The sequence below is a fragment of the Melanostigma gelatinosum genome (genome assembly GCF_949748355.1).
Source record: "Melanostigma gelatinosum genome assembly, chromosome: 14".
NCBI classification, from domain to species: Eukaryota; Metazoa; Chordata; class Actinopteri; order Perciformes; family Zoarcidae; genus Melanostigma; species Melanostigma gelatinosum.
In genome coordinates, this window is record NC_136647.1 from 152,501 (window position 1) to 168,255 (window position 15,755).

The 15,755-nt window shown below is 41.9% G+C and overlaps 1 protein-coding gene across 1 annotated transcript in view; it reads right to left on the minus strand.

Moving 5' to 3' along the window:
• LOC306787634 (platelet-derived growth factor receptor beta-like) overlaps positions 1 to 12,723 on the minus strand; it is a 32,884-nt gene extending 20,161 nt beyond the window's left edge. Inside the window, exons 1-13 of the mRNA XM_079282832.1 lie at positions 12,473 to 12,723; positions 8,695 to 8,760; positions 8,517 to 8,611; positions 7,801 to 7,996; positions 7,369 to 7,629; positions 5,702 to 5,832; positions 5,533 to 5,614; positions 5,362 to 5,436; positions 5,023 to 5,206; positions 2,554 to 2,669; positions 2,362 to 2,473; positions 2,187 to 2,283; positions 2,000 to 2,108 (exon numbers count right to left, since the gene is read on the minus strand). Coding sequence (XP_079138958.1) covers positions 2,000 to 2,108; positions 2,187 to 2,283; positions 2,362 to 2,473; positions 2,554 to 2,669; positions 5,023 to 5,206; positions 5,362 to 5,436; positions 5,533 to 5,614; positions 5,702 to 5,832; positions 7,369 to 7,629; positions 7,801 to 7,996; positions 8,517 to 8,611; positions 8,695 to 8,749 — 1,513 coding nt within the window. The 5' untranslated portion in view covers positions 8,750 to 8,760; positions 12,473 to 12,723. The remainder of the gene's footprint in view (positions 1 to 1,999; positions 2,109 to 2,186; positions 2,284 to 2,361; positions 2,474 to 2,553; positions 2,670 to 5,022; positions 5,207 to 5,361; positions 5,437 to 5,532; positions 5,615 to 5,701; positions 5,833 to 7,368; positions 7,630 to 7,800; positions 7,997 to 8,516; positions 8,612 to 8,694; positions 8,761 to 12,472) is intronic.
• Between the last annotated feature and the right edge of the window lie 3,032 nt (positions 12,724 to 15,755).

Genomic DNA, 15,755 nt, shown 5'->3' on the forward strand with positions numbered 1-15,755 from the left:
CACCAATGCCCAACTTCAGTTTCTGTCTCCACACAGTGTCGGCTCTCCGGTTCAGTTTGTTTCTGTTGAGCACCTTCACACACTTTGCGTAGATTGTTTTGCCTTTCACTGGGTGGAGGTCCAAGAGTTTACACTCTGCTTCATTGAATAAGGGTCCTGAGACCCCCTCCAGCCGTGGAATAAGTTCTAGATCCGGAAATGGATCTGTGGAGTCAGGTACTTCCTCTCCTCTTTCGTACTCCTGCAGCATCTCGACCTCGTCCTCCATCAGTCTCCCCGCCCACCTGCTCAGGATCCTCGTGCTCTGCCGGATGGATCTCAGTCCGAGCAGAGAAGCCACTGCAGACGCGTCGGTCAGTCTGGGCCCAGCTACATCCACTAGTCTCCGCAGGGTCGTGGTTCCAGAGGAGCACAGCATGCTGGTCAGACCTGGTATTGTGCCATCTTGGATGTCCAACCTGGCTCCGTACACCAGCGGTTCCTGAAGCAGCCAGTGTAGGGAGCATGTAGGTTCTGGTCTCTTCCATTCAAAACAGTTCCAAGCCTTAAAAAGTGACTGGTAAAAGGGAGATAATCTACACAATTTTCAGCATCCCTGAGAGAGAGCAGCCCTGTCTCACCCCTCTAAACACTCTAAAGGGGGCACTTAGGCCTCCATTAATTTTCAGCACACTCTCAATGTCCTGGTACAAAACCTTGATCATAGCTATGAGACCTGGGCTGAGGCCAAAACTCTCTAGAGTCTTCCAGATGTAAAGGTGCTCAACCCGGTCAAAAGCTTTTTCCTGGTCTTGCGAAATGAGACCAGTTTTAATACCCAAATAACCAGAGATGTCCAAAATATCCCAAATTAAGGACACATTGTCCAGGATGCTCTTACCAGGCACGCAGTAGGTCTGGTCCCGGTGGATCACCTGGTCCATCACCTCTCTCAGCCGGTTGGCCAGCGCTTTGGACAGGATCTTATAGTCGGAGCAGAGAAGGGACACAGAATGCCAGTTCTTGATTTCCTGCAGGTCTCCTTTTTTTGGCAGTAAAGTTATTACTGCCCTCCTGCAGCTGAGCGGCAGCATCATGTCTTTAAAACTTTCGTTGAACACTGTTAAAAGATCCTCTCCCATCACTTTGTAGAGCTCTATCGGGATCCCGTCAATCCCGGGGGCCTTCCCCCCCCCCCCCCGTGCTCTGCAGAGCCGTACAGTTCATCTGTCACCAGAGGACCCTGGTTCACATCTTCTGGGACCTTTGGAAGCTCTCCACAGAAAGACTCAAACAGTTCATTGTCATTGGTGTATTCACTACAGTAGAGTTCAGAGTAGAAACTCACCGCTCTCCTCCGGATCTCATTCGCGTCTCTGAGTTTTGCCCTGAATCAGAGCGTAGAGCATGGATGACCCTGCTCTGCCCATTCTTCTTCTCTTGTCCGAAGAATAACTTAGATGGTGCGTCCATCAGCGCTGCATCCATGAAGCGGGACCTGACCAGCGCACCTGACCATCCTCACTCGCTTATAATTTATATCAATATCAGTATTATAACCAACATCTATGATGATGCATTTTATGTCTTTTACTTCTCTTTATTACAACGATGAAAATACACAAATATTCATGATACTATTTATTAGGAAATACTCATGTTTACTGTTTAAAAGAGTTTTACTAGCAAACACTACTTATTTCCAAATAGCCGTGTTACAAACAATGTAAAATAGTAATAAACTCAATCAATATTCATAAACAACCAGAGCTCCATGCTTTAAAGAACCGTCTACAAACTCTGTCTCCATCTAGTGGCTGAAGAGAAGTCCTACAAGACGTCAGAATATAAAACTTCGTAGTTCTTTATAAAATACTGTCAGTGAGACGTTAAAATGTAAAGTTTGACTGCTTCGGTTCCACGTTCAGGTACGTTTAGGTGCATTAGGAAGCTTGGAATTTTCTAGTTGCCAACGTATTAGAGTGTATTACAGTAGTACTACTGCAGTATTAGTACTTACAGCTGGACAGTACTCGCAGGTCTCTGGCTCCTCGTCCTGCTGAGTTTTTGGCTTCACAGCGAACAGCTGACACGGAGGTGTGACTCTGCAGAGTCAGCACACTGCGTACCTGCACAGGTGAGACACGACACATGGCTGTCAATCATCTTTACATCGCTGATGATGAAGTGATGATGTCACCGGTTACCTGGGTGACGCCTCTCTGCTCCGTGACGTTCTCCTGCAGAACCACGCCCTCCGAGGCTGCTGATAGGCTCCTCCAGCCGCCCGTCAGATTACTGCACCTGTAGGGGACCAACAGAGTTACTATGGCAACACATGTACCGTTACCCTGATGTGTGTGTGTGTGTGTGTGTGTTTACCTGTGTGAGCTGTGACAGGTGTACCAGGTGACAGATGGGGGCGGAGCTCCCTCGCTGACGCACAGGATGGACTTACTGCCGGCCTCCAACAGAGACGTGATCCTGGGGGGCGCTGCACACACACACACACACACGTAAAGACACACACAAACACTGTCTGTCAATCATCCAGTCTCTCTCTCTCTGTCTGACCTTTGACCTCCAGGTGGAAGAAGACTTCCCCAATGTCGTCCTCGTTGGAAACAGTCGCTGTGTAACTTCCTGTCTGATCCACCTGAACTCGAACCAGCGTCAGTCTGCTCACGTACCTGCACATCAATCAATCAATCAACCAACCAACCAACAACAAATCCATCAATCAACCAACCATGAATCAATCAACCAACCAACAACAAATCAATCAATCAACTAACAACAAATCAATCAACCAACCAACAACAAATCAATCAACCAACAACAAATCAACCAACCAACCAACAACTCAACCAACAACAAATCAATCAATCAACCAACCAAAAACAAATCAATCACTCAACCAATCAACAACAAATCAATCAACCAACCATCAACAACAAATCAATCAACCAACCATCAACAAATCAATCAATCAACCAACAACAAATCAATCAATCAACCAACCAACAACAAATCAATCACTCAACCAATCAACAACAGATCAATCACTCAACCAACCAACAACAAATCAATCAATCAATCAATCAATCAATCAACCAACAACAAATCAATCAACCAACCAACCAACAACAAATCAATCAATCAATCAATCAACCAACAACAAATCAATCACTCAACCAATCAACAACAAATCAATCAACCAACCATCAACAAATCAATCAATCAACCAACAACAAATCAATCAATCAACCAACCAACAACAAATCAATCAATCAATCAACCAACCAACAACAAATCAATCACTCAACCAATCAACAACAAATCAATCACTCAACCAATCAACAACAAATCAATCAACCAACCATCAACAAATCAATCAATCAACCAACCAACAACAAATCAATCAATCAATCAATCAACCAACAACAAATCAATCAACCAACCAACCAACAACAAATCAATCAATCAATCAATCAACCAACAACAAATCAATCACTCAACCAATCAACAACAAATCAATCAACCAACCATCAACAAATCAATCAATCAACCAACAACAAATCAATCAATCAACCAACCAACAACAAATCAATCACTCAACCAATCAACAACAAATCAATCACTCAACTAATCAACAACAAATCTATCACTCAACCAATCAACAACAAATCAATCAACCAACCATCAACAACAAATCAATCAATCAATAAATCAACCATCAACAAATCAATCAATCAACCAACCAACAACAAATCAATCAATCAATAAATCAACCAACAACAAATCAACCAACCAACCAACAACAAATCAATCAATCAATCAATCAACCAACAACAAATCAATCACTCAACCAATCAACAACAAATCAATCACCCAACCATCAACAAATCAATCAATCAACCAACAACAAATCAATCAATCAACCAACCAACAACAAATCAATCAACAACAAATCAATCAACCAACCAACCAACAACAAATCAATCACTCAACCAATCAACAACAAATCAATCACTCAACCAATCAACAACAAATCAATCAACCAACCATCAACAAATCAATCAATCAACCAACCAACAACAAATCAATCAATCAATCAATCAACCAACAACAAATCAATCAACCAACCAACAACAAATCAATCAATCAATCAATCAACCAACAACAACAAATCAATCAATCAACCAACCAACAACAAATCAATCAACAAATCAACCAAACAACAAATCAATCAACAAATCAACCAAACAACAAATCAATCACTCAACCAATCAATCAACCAATCAACAACAAATCAATCAACCAACCATCAACAAATCAATCAATCAACCAACCAACAACAAATCAATCAATCAATCAATCAACCAACAACAAATCAATCAACCAACCAACAACAAATCAATCAATCAATCAATCAATCAACCAACAACAACAAATCAATCAATCAACCAACCAACAACAAATCAATCAACAAATCAACCAAACAACAAATCAATCAACAAATCAACCAAACAACAAATCAATCACTCAACCAATCAATCAACCAATCAACAACAAATCAATCAACCAACCATCAACAAATCAATCAATCAACCAACCAACAACAAATCAATCAATCAATCAATCAACCAACAACAAATCAATCAACCAACCAACAACAAATCAATCAATCAATCAATCAACCAACAACAACAAATCAATCAATCAACCAACCAACAACAAATCAATCAACAAATCAACCAAACAACAAATCAATCACTCAACCAATCAATCAACCAACCATCAACAAATCAATCAACCAACCAATAACAAATCAATCAACAAATCAACCAAACAACAAATCAATCACTCAACCAATCAACAACAAATCAATCAACCAACCATCAACAAATCAATCAATCAACCAACAACAAATCAATCAATCAACCAACCAACAACAAATCAATCAACAAATCAACCAACCATCAACAAATCAATCAACCATCAATTAATCAATCAATCAGTCTCTTATTATTATTGCTCTACCTGCTTCTCGTTAGGTGCGTGGTGGTGATGGAGGTGGTTTCCGTGGCGACGGTGTTGTTGTCTTTGGTCCAGAGGACGGTGGGGGGGGGGTGGGCGTCGACCTCCACACTGAACTCCACCGATTGGTGGAAGAGAGACGACACGTTGGTCTCACCTGGAGGCCACAGGTAGACGTACCCTCGTTCTGCAGAGAGAGAGGGAGAGACGGGTCACCTGTCTGTGTGTTTACCTGTCTGTCCATGTGTATGTGTGTGTGTCTGTGTATGTGTCTGTGTCTGTGTCTGTGTATGTGTCAGTGTGTGTGTGTGCGTGCGTGTGTGTGTGTGTCTGTGTACTAACCCAGTACTGTTACTGTGATGTTTTTCTTCACAGTTCGATCCTGCATCGGTTCCTTCACCACACACACATAAAGACCTACAGGAAACACACACACACACACACACCTCCATCGCTGTGGTTACCAACAAACTAAACAACCACGTTACCATGGAGACGGATCGTTTGACCTACCGGAATCTGCCACCGTTGCCATGGAGATATTAACGAAGGAGCGGATCCGATTGGGCAGAAAGTCCGTCAGAGGTTCGATTTCCTGAACCAACAAAACAGAGAAACTTTACACAGAGAATAAACACGACATAGTTCAGACAGACAGGCAGGTGGAGAGAGAGACAGGCACCTGTCTGCGGGGGAAGTCCCAGGAGAAGAAGACTATCTCGGTGTCTTTGACAGTGCAGTTTACAGTCAGAACCTCCCCCTGTTTCAACACACTGCTGGACACAGACAGGTCCACCTCCATCACCTTAGGAACTGAGAGACAGACAGGTGGAGAGAGACATGGTGAGAGAGACAGAAAGGTGGAGAGAGACATGGTGAGAGACAGAAAGGTGGAGAGAGACATGGTGAGAGAGACAGACAGGTGGAGAGAGACATGGTGAGAGAGACAGAAAGGTGGAGAGAGACATATGGTGAGAGAAACGTAGAGAGACAGTGTGAGGGTTTTAAGTTTTAAGCGATTTCTCCCTGTGTCCAGAAGTTGTGGCCTTAACAACAGACGGGTGGAGAGAGACATGTAGTTAGAGAAACAGAGAGAGACAGACAGGTGGTGAGAGAAAGATAGAGACTATAATAATATAATCTATATTTATCTTAATCTATAACTAGAAAATTCCGCAAGACATTTTGACATTGTGGCTTCTACTGCCCGAAGACGTTGCAATAAATATACACACGCCAATACTACCAGTAGTGTCATTCAGGTTCAATGGAGATATCGCGTTTCTTTTTTCTGCATTTTAGATTCATACTCTTGGATTGAACCTTGTATTCGTGTATTCGTGACGGACAGTCTTGAACTTGAGAGCAGATGTTGCTTCATAGAAACACATAATTGACAACTTGTGTGTCACTGGTTACCATGGTGATTGGGGCAAATGACATACCTTTTGAAATGAGATGGACATCTGTATTTGAGATATATACCTTTGGAAATTACATTTCTGTATTTGAGATGGAAAGACTTGAACTTAACATTTCTTAACACTTCATGTTAAGATACAGTTACTCCATGGGGCTTTTATTTTGAAAGGGTGGGACTGGGTGGGTGAGAGAGGGGTAGAGGAGACACAATCATAATGTGACTGAATTGACTGAATATCTCCAAGTCGTGTGTGTGCTTGGGTGCATGTGTGTCACTGGTTGCCATGGTGATTGGCGCACCTATGTGTTAGAGGCTAATTCAAATAGATTAGAGTAAACAGGGATTTTCAACAAAACTACCTGTCAAACCTCTGCCCTCTATACCAAAACCATGAGTCCAATCAAACAACATATGGGAACCATGAGAAAGATAAGACTCTGCCGAACGCGCTGATGTGGTTTTTATGTTTGTGGTGATAAAATGTGAGCTCCAGAGCAAAATACACAACTGGTACCATCTGCTTTCTTTGAGAAATGAGTGGTGAGATTTAACATGGAGTCTAATGGAGCAGCTGGTTGGAGTTCATGTCGCTCTGCGGCTCTTTGAGCCAAATGTGTAAATCCGTTGGATTCCATCGACACTTTACTGCGACCAGCACAACATTTCCAAGCTTTTGGGCCAAAATGGTGTTTCAAGAGTAAAAATTGTGGGAGCTGGAAGCAATTTCTTTGGAAAAAACGTTTTGATGTATTTTTTGCGCAGAATCACACCAAACTTTTAGGCGGAAGATGGAGAATAAGGTCGGTGTGCTTTTGCACAAGCCGTTTTACGGCCTTCGTGCTACAAAACCACACTGAATAATATAATCTATAACAATATAATCTATAATAATATAATCTCTATTAATCTTAATCCGATGAGCTCACCTACGATGCTAAACACGTAGTACACCTGAGACTCTCGCTCTTCGTCTCCACGGGTGGCCGAGCAGACGTACGACGAGTCGTTCAGACGTCCAGTGAAGCCACGGCCCGGCTCGTACGTCATCGCTGTAACCGGCGTCCTGCCGGGACGTTCGTACAGCGAGACCTTGAGTCGTGGGTCGGACACCACGCAGGGGATAGTATCTTCCTCCGTCTCCTTCATCACCACACCTGGACCCAGTGGAACGAACCATTCCTCCGGACCTGAGGGGGGAGAAGGTAGAGTCAGGAGGTACACATGTATGATCAAGAGGTACACAGGTATGATCAAGAGGTACACAGGTATGATCAAGAGGTACACAGGTATGATCAAGAGGTACACAGGTAGGATGGCCATGATCCCTCTGTTATAAATGTTATAAATGTCATATTCACCTTGACCAGGTATGAATATGTCCAACGCTCTGCTCTGATAGGACAACACCTCCTCACAGGTGTATCTCCCAGAATTCCTCCAGGTGGCGTTAAAGAGCTGCAGGACGCTGCTGGACCCCTGGTTCTCAACAACAACCCCGTCCACCTGAGAGTCGTGAGGTAGCCGCCACGTCACATGACTCCACCCCGAACACACCTGTGGAGACAGACAGGTACCTTACTCTACCCCAAACACACCTGTAGAGAGAGACAGGTAACTTATTCCAACCCAAACACACCTGTAGAGACAGACAGGTAACTTATTCCAACCTAAACACACCTGTAGAGACAGACAGGTACCTTTCTCTACCCCAAACACACCTGTAGAGAGAGACAGGTAACTTATTCCAACCCAAACACACCTGTAGAGACAGACAAATAACTTATTCCAACCTAAACACACCTGTAGAGACAGACGGGTAACTTATTCCAACCCAAACACACCTGTAGAGACAGACAAGTAACTTATTCCAACCTAAACACACCTGTAGAGACAGACAGGTACCTTTCTCTACCGCAAACACACCTGTAGAGAGAGACAGGTAACTTATTCCAACCCAAACACACCTGTAGAGACAGACAGGTACCTTTCTATACCCCAAACACACCTGTAGAGAGAGACAGGTAACTTATTCCAACCCAAACACACCTGTAGAGACAGACAGGTGTTTACTGACCACAGTGAAGTTGGAGGTTGAGTTGAGCAGAACTTGATTGGTTGATGGCTGCAGCTCCAGGCCGACGCCCCCTTCATAAACAATCAGGAACACACCTGCAGACAGACAGTCAGACAGGCGTCAGACAGACAGACAGGCACCCGCATCAGTCCACCTGTGAAGGTAACATGTTACCCACCCAACAGGAAGCGCAGCAGGTTGAGATGTCCTGTTGGTCCTCTGGGAGGCTTCATGTCCGCTGATCCTGACCAACAACACAGGAGAGATTTCAAAATAAAAGTCTCATCTGGCTTATATAAATGTAGTTTATGGCGCTGTTAGATTGCTGTTAAACCGCCCCTTTAACACGTGTCTTTTTTGACTGCAGTAAAAATGCTTCTGAAAGTCTAAACTAATAATTGTGGATTGAAGCAGAATATTTCATTAAACAAAAACATTTTTAAAATGCTTACATCGCCCTTTTTTTACTAGATTTTGATGTTTGGACTGAGATCATTACGCTGTATGTGTGTCAGTCTCAGAAGGTGACGCAGGGTGGATGTCAACGGTAGAAGAGGAGAGACAATGAGCATGCGGACCAGCTTTTATGGTCTGCAGAGCAAGCTGAGCTTCATCAAGCTGACGACCCTCTCTGGCCAGGACAGCCTTCAGGTCAGTGGGAGGGGCACATTCAGTGAGGATTAAAATCTTTATTTAAATAACTTCTGATGAAGTGATGACAGATGAGGTCTATTTACCAGGCCGAGAATTATGGGTAATGTTTTAATTTAAAGTCAGTTTCTATGTGACTGTTATTAAAGCAACAACTACGGAAAGTTTCAGATTCACTGAAGGTCTTTTATTCTGAAATCCGTCTGCAGTCGGTTTAACGTCACAGAAACAGACTGTCTGATGGTTATAACAGACCTGTGTGTGTGTGTGTGTGTGCGTGTGCGTGTGCGTGTGTGTGTGAGAGAGGAATGTGAGTCGACCACCGAAGAAGAAAATAAACAGAGAAGTATTTCCTGTGGGTAGAAGAGGTGGGAAGCGTTCCAGCAGTTTTCAGCCAATCACAGCCAAAGTGGCTTCACTTCAGTTAAATCTGCCCCGATTTTAGTCCTGCAGGACCACAGCGATGTCACTGATGATGTCACTGGTATGCAATGTTGGGACGTAGTCACAGAGATCTCACTTCACATGTCTCATGAGACAGAGGTTTATATTCAAAAGATTAAAGAGATCAAGATTCCAAAAGGCAGAAGGTCCTGCAGACCGGTAAAAATTAACAGGTAACATGCAGATAACATTAACAGGAAACAGGTAACAGGTAACATGCAGGTAAGAAGAAACTGCATAACAATGATGATCTGAGTAAGAACAAAACCGTAAACCTACTCACCAGGTGTTTCATCTGAACTAGACTTCACCAGGTGTTTCATCTGAACTAGACTTCACCAGGTGTTTCACCTGAACTACACTTCACCAGGTGTTTCATCTGAACTACACTTCACCAGGTGTTTCATCTGAACTACACTTCACCAGGTGTTTCATCTGAACTACACTTCACCAGGTGTTTCATCTGAACTACACTTCACCAGGTGTTTCATCTGAACTACACTTCACCAGGTGTTTCATCTGAACTACACTTCACCAGGTGTTTCACCTGAACTACACTTCACCAGGTGTTTCACCTGAACTACACTTCACCAGGTGTTTCATCTGAACTACACTTCACCAGGTGTTTCATCTGAACTACACTTCACCAGGTGTTTCATCTGAACTACACTTCACCAGGTGTTTCACCTGAACTACACTTCACCAGGTGTTTCACCTGAACTACACTTCACCAGGTGTTTCACCTGAACTACACTTCACCAGGTGTTTCACCAGGTGTTTCACCTGAACTACACTTCACCAGGTGTTTCATCTGAACTACACTTCACCAGGTGTTTCACCAGGTGTTTCACCTGAACTACACTTCACCAGGTGTTTCACCAGGTGTTTCACCTGAACTACACTTCACCAGGTGTTTCATCTGAACTACACTTCACCAGGTGTTTCACCTGAACTACACTTCACCAGGTGTTTCACCAGGTGTTTCACCTGAACTACACTTCACCAGGTGTTTCATCTGAACTACACTTCACCAGGTGTTTCATCTGAACTACACTTCACCAGGTGTTTCACCTGAACTACACTTCACCAGGTGTTTCATCTGAACTACACTTCACCAGGTGTTTCATCTGAACTACACTTCACCAGGTGTTTCATCTGAACGACACTACACCAGGTGTTTCACCTGAACTACACTTCACCAGGTGTTTCATATGAACTACACTTCACCAGGTGTTTCATCAGGTTCACCTGAAGGTGTATATATCATCACTGGTCTTCAGGTGTCTCACCTGTCCGTTACTTCTCCATGTTGAAGGCAGTTTTTTGATTGACAGCTGTCCTCTGACCTCTGACCTTTAGACCTCTAAAGATCCCTAAGACCTGAATGACTGTATGAGAGACACACAGAGAGAGAGAGGGAGAGGAGTGTATGTGCATGTGTGTCTGTGAGTCTGTGTGTTTATCAACATCACTAATTGGCTCAATCGCAAACACCTGTGTGCCTGAAGCCATTTCATGGAGATAAAACAGGGAAACACCTCTCAAAGCAATCATCAAAACTCCCATAACCGTAGCTCCTATTGCTCCGATATTAATAATTGAGGGGAAGAATGAGTTGAAGAACAGATTCTGTAAAAATTGTGTCTGTAGTGTAAAAAATGTGGCTTAGCTGGTGATCTAGAAATGGGGTACCGTGTTCTGTGGAAGATGTTTTTGAAGCAAAATTTAACATTGGTCTCTATGGAGCAGAAAGTTGGTTTTCCTCTCAATTAACGGCTTCCGTGTCAAATGTGGAAATCTGTGGGATTCCACAGTCATTTTTCTACGACAAGGACAATATTAGCTACTTCTACATCCAGAAATTATGCATGAAGAGTGAAGATTGTGGACACAGTGGCAAAATACAAATGTTTTTTTCAGAAGAATCTCAAGCTGCTCTTCACTCTAGCGGTGACATCACGCACTCTAAGCTGCGCAATACACACCCATTATAAAGTCAGAAAAGGGCTGAAAAATCATAAAAGTCAAATTGCTGCAGTTCAAAAAGTTTAAAAGATATCAAAAAGCTGAATCATGTTGGCAATGTTGAGGGTTTTCTCAACATTTGAAAGTTGAAATGGTGTCTGTAGCTGAAAGTATGAGGAAGTTGAAGGATTTGAAAGTTGAAGAAGTTTAAGAGGATTTGTAAATATTCTCCATAGAGATCCCATTCAAAAAAAAGTTGCTAAAAGCTTAATAATTCAAAAGGTTTAAAGGTTAGAAATAGAAAAAGTCATAGCAGACATGAGCTGAAGGAGCTGAACATTTTGATAGTTGAACGGTTTCTGTAGCTTCAAAAATGAAGAAGAAGCATTGCGACGAAACGGGGGACGGAAGAAACAGTGGAATAAAGAAACAGGATAACAATAGTTGGAATGCTTAACAGCATTCCAACAATAAAGAAACAGGATAACAATAGTTGGAATGCTTAACAGCATTCCAACAATTATTATAATAATAATAACAGTAATAATAATAATAATAATAACGATGATAATGATAATAATAATAGTAATAATAATAATAATACAAATTATAATCATAACAATAATAATAATCATTCTAACAACAATATTAATTCTATTAAATATAATAAGTACAACAACAATAATAGTAATAATAATGCAAATAATAATAATATTAAGAAGAAGAAGAATAGGATTAATAATAATGACGTTTAACTGATGATACTTGTGTATTTTTACTGCAGTATTTGAGTACAAACAAAAACAAGTGAATCAGCAGAATCTGAGTCGCTGGTCGCCACGGAGACCAAGTTAAAGACTGAAAAATATGAAAAGAAATGAAAACTTTGTTCAAACCTTCTGATGCTGCTGCTCTTCGTCTTCTTCTTCTCCTCCTTTTTCCTCCTCTCTCTCTCCTTTCCCTCACTCCTGTTCTTTCATCCCTCTTCTTCTTCTCCTCCTTCTCCTTCTTCTCCTTCTCCTTCTCCTCCTTATTCTTCTCCTCTCTCTCTCCTTTCCCTCACTCCTGTTCTTTCATTCCTCTACGTCTCCTTCTTCTTCTCCTTCTCCTTCTCTTCAGTCGGAGTTCATTCCAGACGAAAGACGAATGGAAACCAACAGACTGACTCACAGAGAGAGAGCGAGAGTGAGAGAGAGATGTCTGTTTTCAATCGGTCCCCCGCTCCCCCCCCCTCTCTGACAGGAAGTGAACCCAGTCCAACACACACACACACACACACACACTCTCTCTCACTTTAACTGTTTCAGTGTGTAAAGCTGATTCAATTAAGTGGTGTGTGCATGTGCGTGTGTCTGTGTGTGTGTGTGTGTGTGCGTGTGTCTGTGTGTGTGTATGTGTGTGTGCGTGTGTATGTGTGTGTGCGTGTGTGTGTATGTGGTGTATGTGTGCATGTGTGTGTGTGTGTGTATGTGTGTGTGTCAGAGAGACATTAGTATCAGCAGACAGGTTGATTAATTGATCAGTAATGAATCAGTTGAGGATCAATAACTGAAGCTTCAGTCTGAAACGGACAAACACTGTTTACATTCTTCACATAATTACACATATTTCACGAATATATATATATATGTATTTATATTATAGATAGACAGATAGATATGTACTTCATTCATCCCCAGTGGGAAATTTGTGTGTTACAGCAGCAAGACACAGCAAGAAGCAAAGTAACAGAGTCACCACAAATATTAAGTATTAAAAAATGCACAATAGAATAACAGAGTAGGACAAATTAAATATCAGAATATGGAATATATAAGATAAAACAACAAAAATGCACAGCACATACAATGAAATAAAATAGTGTTAAATTAACTAACTAGGTGAAAAACAGTAAAAGTCAACCCCATCAAACAGCAGTGCAGCTGTGTGTAGTTATGTGGCGGATGATTTGGCCAGAGGTGATTTATTGTAAAGTGTTATGCAGCATGTTTTATACTTAATGTGAATATAATTCATACTTTGTTGGCATCTTATTCTGAAAACCGGCTGTTTGTCTTAAGAAACCGGATGTTGTCTCACGTTAATGTTTCCGCTAACTTTTCAAATGTTTTGCTATTCATTTTTATTAATTTATTTTACTTTTGAGATATTTTTCATTATTTCTTATTGGATATGTTACCAATATATTATTATATTTTTCAAATATTTTTTAAATATTTCCCACTGATATTTTCCTCAACTCTTACTAACAGCAGTAATATTACAGCCGCCTGTCTCTGTGTTGTTATCCTTCACTCGTCCACCAGGTGTCCTCAGACTCACCTGTTTACGTTTCCCCTCATGAGCCCTGCAGAACCTAAACCTGAACCAGAACCTGAACCTGAACCAGAACCTGAAGTCCTCTGTCAGATATGTATCAGTAATACTCAGTACTAGTACTCTCAGCAGAGTAAAAGTACATGATTATTTACTGTCAGGGTAAAAGTTTTCATTGAATTTAAACTCCACACTGTAAAGAACCTTTAGCTGAGCTCCTGTTGTGTTTGTGTTTCAGTTTTACACTCGATGTTTAGAGGACTGAACTGTAAAAAACATGAGAATTCACTTTGTAAATGTTTTTTCATTTTATTTGAAGAAATCTGACAGTAAAATTAAAACCGACTTGTTACAAATCATTTCTCAAATCAAGTTAGATTTGTCCTGATTCATACTTGGTCTTTTTAAACTGGCCGACATGTTTGTGATGTTTAAATGTAGCAACGACCCAGGTTAGGGTTAGGGCTAACCCTAACCTGGGTTAACACTAACCCTAACCCTAACCTGGGTTAACCCTAACCTTAACCCTATTCTCACAGTAACACACACAGGACTCACTACTGAACTACTGCTTCTCTATTTACGCTCAAACAACATTTCAAATGTGTTTAATGTTCTCTTTCATTTCAAGTAGTTTATGTAGTTTTATTATTTATTTTAGTTTTATATCATAATGTAAAACATTTTAACTGTTAAAGTTTGCTGCACGAACAAATATACCTTAAAATAATCATCAAAACCTCAATTCTTTAAACTCAAAGACTTTAATAAAAAAGCAACACAAAGCAGATACTTCTGTTCATTTGTAAAATAAATACTAAATCAAACAAGCTGAGCAGCAGATTATCAACATATCATAATCATGTTGAACAAATATTTTATCACTTTCAGTACCATCTCAGGACCATCTCAGTACCATCTCAGCACCATCTCAGTACCAACTCAGGACCATCTCAGTACCATCTCAGTACCAACTCAGTACCAACTCAGCACCATCTCAGTACCAACTCAGTACATCTCAGGACCATCTCAGTACCATCTCAGTACCATCTCATCCCCATCTCAGGACCATCTCAGTACCATCTCATCCCCATCTCAGGACCAACTCAGTACATCTCAGGACCATCTCAGGACCATCTCAGTACCATCTCAGGACCATCTCAGTACCATCTCAGGACCATCTCAGTACCAACTCAGTACCATCTCAGGACCATCTCATCCCCATCTCAGGACCATCTCAGTACCATCTCAGGACCATCTCATCCCCATCTCAGGACCATCTCAGTACCATCTCAGCACCATCTCAGTACCATCTCAGTACATCTCAGGACCATCTCAGGACCATCTCAGTACCATCTCAGGACCATCTCATCCCCATCTCAGGACCATCTCAGTACCATCTCAGGACCATCTCAGTACCAACTCAGTACCATCTCAGTACCATCTCAGTACCATCTCATCCCCATCTCAGGACCAACTCAGTACCATCTCAGTACCATCTCAGGACCATCTCAGTACCATCTCAGTACCAACTCAGTACCATCTCAGTACCGTCTCAGGACCATCTCAGGACCATCTCAGTACCATCTCATCCCCATCTCAGTACCAACTCAGTACCATCTCAGTACCATCTCAGTACCATCTCAGGACCATCTCAGTACCATCTCAGTACCATCTCAGGACCATCTCAGTACCATCTCAGGACCATCTCAGGACCAACTCAGTACCATCTCAGTACCATCTCAGGACCATCTCAGTACCAACTCAGGACCATCTCAGTACCATCTCAGGACCATCTCAGGACCAACTCAGTACCATCACAGTACCATCTCTGGTTCAGAGCTCGGGATTGTCATGTGATGA